General features: G+C 38.0%; 1 protein-coding gene across 1 annotated transcript; it reads left to right on the forward strand.

The window, feature by feature from the left end:
- Positions 1–419: 419 nt before the first annotated feature.
- On the forward strand, positions 420–1,445 carry LOC126067557 (olfactory receptor 56-like). Its single transcript, XM_049869596.1, has one exon. It carries the CDS (start codon positions 420–422, stop codon positions 1,443–1,445), a length of 1,026 nt encoding a protein of 341 aa, XP_049725553.1.
- The last annotated feature ends 2,963 nt before the right edge of the window (positions 1,446–4,408 follow it).

Raw genomic sequence — 4,408 nt, forward strand, 5'->3', positions numbered from 1 at the left:
TAAATTAGAAATGCTTTCCTAAAATCAAATAAGTCTATAATAGTTGACCTGGAAGTAAATGTAATTTTTTCCTCAACACTTATACTGAAAAGATGAAAATAGCTAACTGTACAAAAATGGAAATTACATCATCTTCTAAAACTGAAAAACTGGAAGATAGGCAATTGGAGATTGTGGATTATCAACCCAATGGAATATTTTACAGTCATAAAAAAGTTATAATTATATAAGTTTGTGGAAATATGGAAACATCTCTCATCAAGAAAAGTAAATTGAATGTATTATACTATGATCTCCCTGGTTTATAAAGTACATTAACACATGAATAAGGATTGTCAATTAATACAGGAAAAAAATTAAGAATTCATTCAAAGGATCATTTTTAATATTGTCACTGTTGTTACAATGTTGTTCTTATAATGAAATTTAATAATAAACTGCTTCACATCCCTGACAATTTTTATAAATCTCTTCCTTTTCTGTTGTTATCACAGAGAGACATGGAGAGAGGGAATGAGACAGAATTCACAGATTTCACCCTTCTAGGGTTCTTCCCAGAGTTTAGACACATCATAGCCATGGTCTCCATCATCCTCCTGATCTTCATGGTTGCCTTCACCAGCAACACTCTTCTGATCCTCCTGATCTGGTTGGATTCCCGGCTCCATACTCCCATGTATGTCCTGCTCAGTCAGCTGTCCTTAATGGATTTGACTTTGACCTCTAGCATTGTCCCCAAAATGGTGGCCAACTTCTTTTCCGGATGCCGGAGCATCTCATTCCTGGCCTGTGGGACCCAGATTTTCTTCTCCCTGACTGTGGCCATTGCTGAATGCATCCTCATAACTCTCATGTGTTTTGACCGCTATGTGGCCATCTGTAAACCCCTGCGGTACCTGGTCATCATCAATTCTAGGGTTTGTTTGCAGATGGTTGTCATGCCTTGGGCTGGAGGGGCACTTACTTCCCTGGGTCACACTTTGTTCACCTTGCATTTCCACATTTGCAGCCCTAGAGAGATCCCCCACTTTTTCTGTGAAGTCATGGCTGTCCTTAGGATTGTCTGTGAGGACATTTCAGCCTATGAGAAGGCAGTGGTGGAGACAAGTATCCTTGTTCTGCTGCTGCCCTTATCACTTATCTTGTCGTCTTATGCTCTCATCTTCCTTGCTATCCTCAGAGTTAAATCCCCTGAAGGCAGGAACAAGGCTCTGGCCACCTGCCTCTCTCATCTCTGTGTGGTGGGTCTCTATTTTGGTCCAGGTATGTGCATTTACATGAGACCCAGTGCTGCCAAGACTCCAAAGCTGAATCAAGGTCTCTTTCTGTTTGGTACAGTTCTTACCCCTCTCTTGAACCCCCTTGTTTACAGTCTCAGAAACAAGGAAGTTCTAAGTGCACTGAAAAAGTTGTTAGAGAGGTGTCGGTCCTCCAGGAAAGGGTAGAAATACCACCTGCTACAGACAATACGGAGATGCACCAGCAGAGGAACAAGTTGTCAATTCATAAACAACATCTGTGAGAGCCTAGAAAAATCAACTAATCTTACTGAGTTGCATTTTTTTTCTTCATCTGTAGAAAAAATATTTAAACCCATTTCTTCTCTACACTCTGGAATTTTAGTCTAATTGTTTAAATGATACATTGTTGAAGGACAGGGACTATACCCATCAATCCTTTCTACCATTCTTACTTAATGGTCATGGATACTTTAATATTTAACGAGCTTCACATTGGCTCTATGAGAGAAGAACAGACAGTGTCTGCACCCCCAGCATTCAGAACAATACCTAGAACACACGATGTACATCAGGAGCATCCACTGGTTAAATGAAAAGGAATGACAATAGATTGTTGACAATCAAGTAAGTGTGCAGTGTTGTTTTATTCTACATAAGAGGATGTTAATTCCTCTTAATCTTATAAAAGTGCAGTCTCCAGTCTGTGTCAGTGTTTCCGAACAGTGGCTCTCTGATCAAGTGCATTAGAATCACTTACAATTTTTGCTAAACATATCAGTTCTGTGCCCATCCTGGAACTACAGAATCAGAAGTCATGGGCTAGGGGCTCAGGAATCTGACAGACATTCCAATGATTCCCACCTGTACCAAAGGATGGGAGCCACTCATCTATTTATTGACTTACTTCTCTAGACCAGTCTTAAAAAATAATTTACTGCTCTTAAAGTTTCTTATCTCTTTATAACATAGGATGGATTAACGTAGTTAGCAAAAACTAATGATATTACTTTCAGAAATACCAGAGAATAAAGTTTTATTTCTTTGGAATAGAGTTCCTTGGTGGCACAAATGGTTAAGCACTTAGCAATCTGCTTCTGAAGAGTCACAACCATGAAAACCCTAACAAGCACCTTGGTCACTATGAGTTGGAATCAATATTCCATAATTTAAAAGTTTTAAGCACATAGAAATGAGTAAATAGAACAGTAAAAAAGTAAATAAATACTGAATGATTATAACAAAAATATGAATGACAAAATATTTACAACATAGAATAAAATTTTAAGCAGGATACATTATAGATGTTTCCAAAATGTTGATAAACCATAAAATTCATTGTGGCTGAGTTAATTCTGACTCATAGTGACTCTATAGGACAGAGTAGAACTGCCCTATAGAGTTTCCAAGGAGCCCGTGATGGATCTGAGCTGCCAACCTTTTGGCTACCAGCCATAGCACTCAACCACTACTCCACCAGGGTTTCCAACAAAATGTTGATATACATCCAAAAATTATGTTCTATATATATACAGAGAACAGTAAGGACTAATTAAGTGTGCTTTTTGATGATTGAATGAATAACAGAAATAGAAGCCAGTTTTTCAGTGAATAGGAAACACTCAAAAGGGCCACTAATATCTTCCCCCATACTGTCTCAAAAGCTGTCAATTGGACATTTTATTATACAGACACAAATGTTTAAGTTTTGGAAAACATGGCGATCTTAATGTCGAGTTTCAAGCATGATGAACCAAAAAAAAAAAAAAAACCCCAATGTGGTTGAATCAGTTCTGATTCATAGCAACCCTTCAGGACACAGCAGAACTGCCCCATAGAGTTGCCAAGGAGGGCCTGGTGGATTCAAACTGCTGGCCTTTAATTTACCAGCTATAGCTTAACCACTACACAACCAGGGTTTCCTCAAGCAGTATTAAAAATAGCTAGTCCAGAGTTCCTAGAATAAGGACTTACGTTTGGGGAAATCTGGTTTAAGGAGGGACCCTGGAAACTTCTCTTGAAGCTTCGCCTGCATACTACTTTACTGAAGAATGAAAATTACCTCTTAGCCAAATAATGTGGAGCGTGGGGAGAGGTATTAATGGATACCATGGGGCTGTCACCATCCTCTAGGTGGCATCACAATATTCTGGCTAAGGAGGAATTACAGATAAGATTTTGTTTAGAAGATGACGCTAGAAAAAAAAGGAAAGAATAAGGAGGAAAGAGACTTCTAGCTGAAGGGTTTCAATTTAAGCAATTTGTTCATAAGCATGTTACTTAAGTTTGACCGTTTTAATAAAAAGCTCTATTTTTATAAGAAAGTCATGGCAATGAACATTTCAACATTGTGAAGATCTCAGCAAAGTGTTATTAAGATAGCTATAAAGGAAGACACTCATCTTCTACTTTATGTACTTGTGGAGGAGTATCTTTTCATAAAATGAGTTATTAAAAGTGCTTTGAGGGGGGGAACATTAAATTTTTACAAGTAAGTACATAGTCATTCTGAAGAAACACGATTCTATTCTAAAAGAATTGCGGTTCTTTGGCTTTGTTTCATTCTTTTAATTTTAATTATATTTCTCTACTTCAACAATTGTACTGTGTACATAAAGAAGCCCTGGTGGTGCAACAGGAAAGTATTCAGCTGCTAGCCAAAAGGTTGGCATTTTGAACCCACCCAGCAACTCTGCAGGACAAGGACCTGGCAATCTGCTTCCAGCCAAAAAAACCCTCTGAGGGAGTTCTATTCTGTCATTGATGTTGCTGTGAATCCAAATTGACTCAACAGCACCTAACCACTGTGTACATAGTCTTTGTTGTCAGAAAGCTCAAATTTCTTCTGTAAATAGATAAAATGTAAAAATATGTGATTAATAAATATATTATGAGCAGGAAATTTTGTAATTAAATTACTTATGCTTTCAGATGGAAACTAGAGCTTTTGGGGATAAAACCAAAAAAATCAAACCTGTTGCCATCGAGTCGATTCCCACTCATAGCGACCCTATATGACAGAGTAGAGGGTTTCCAAGGAGTGCCTGGTGGATTCAAACTGCTGACCTTTTGGTTAGCAGCTGTTGCTCTTAACTACTATGCCACCAGGTTAGGATATAGGAAAATAAGCTTTTCTGAAAGGTAACTCAAAGTAACCATAACTTAAGGAG

The sequence above is a fragment of the Elephas maximus genome, chromosome 2 (genome assembly GCF_024166365.1).
Source record: "Elephas maximus indicus isolate mEleMax1 chromosome 2, mEleMax1 primary haplotype, whole genome shotgun sequence".
In the NCBI taxonomy this organism is placed as follows: Eukaryota; Metazoa; Chordata; class Mammalia; order Proboscidea; family Elephantidae; genus Elephas; species Elephas maximus.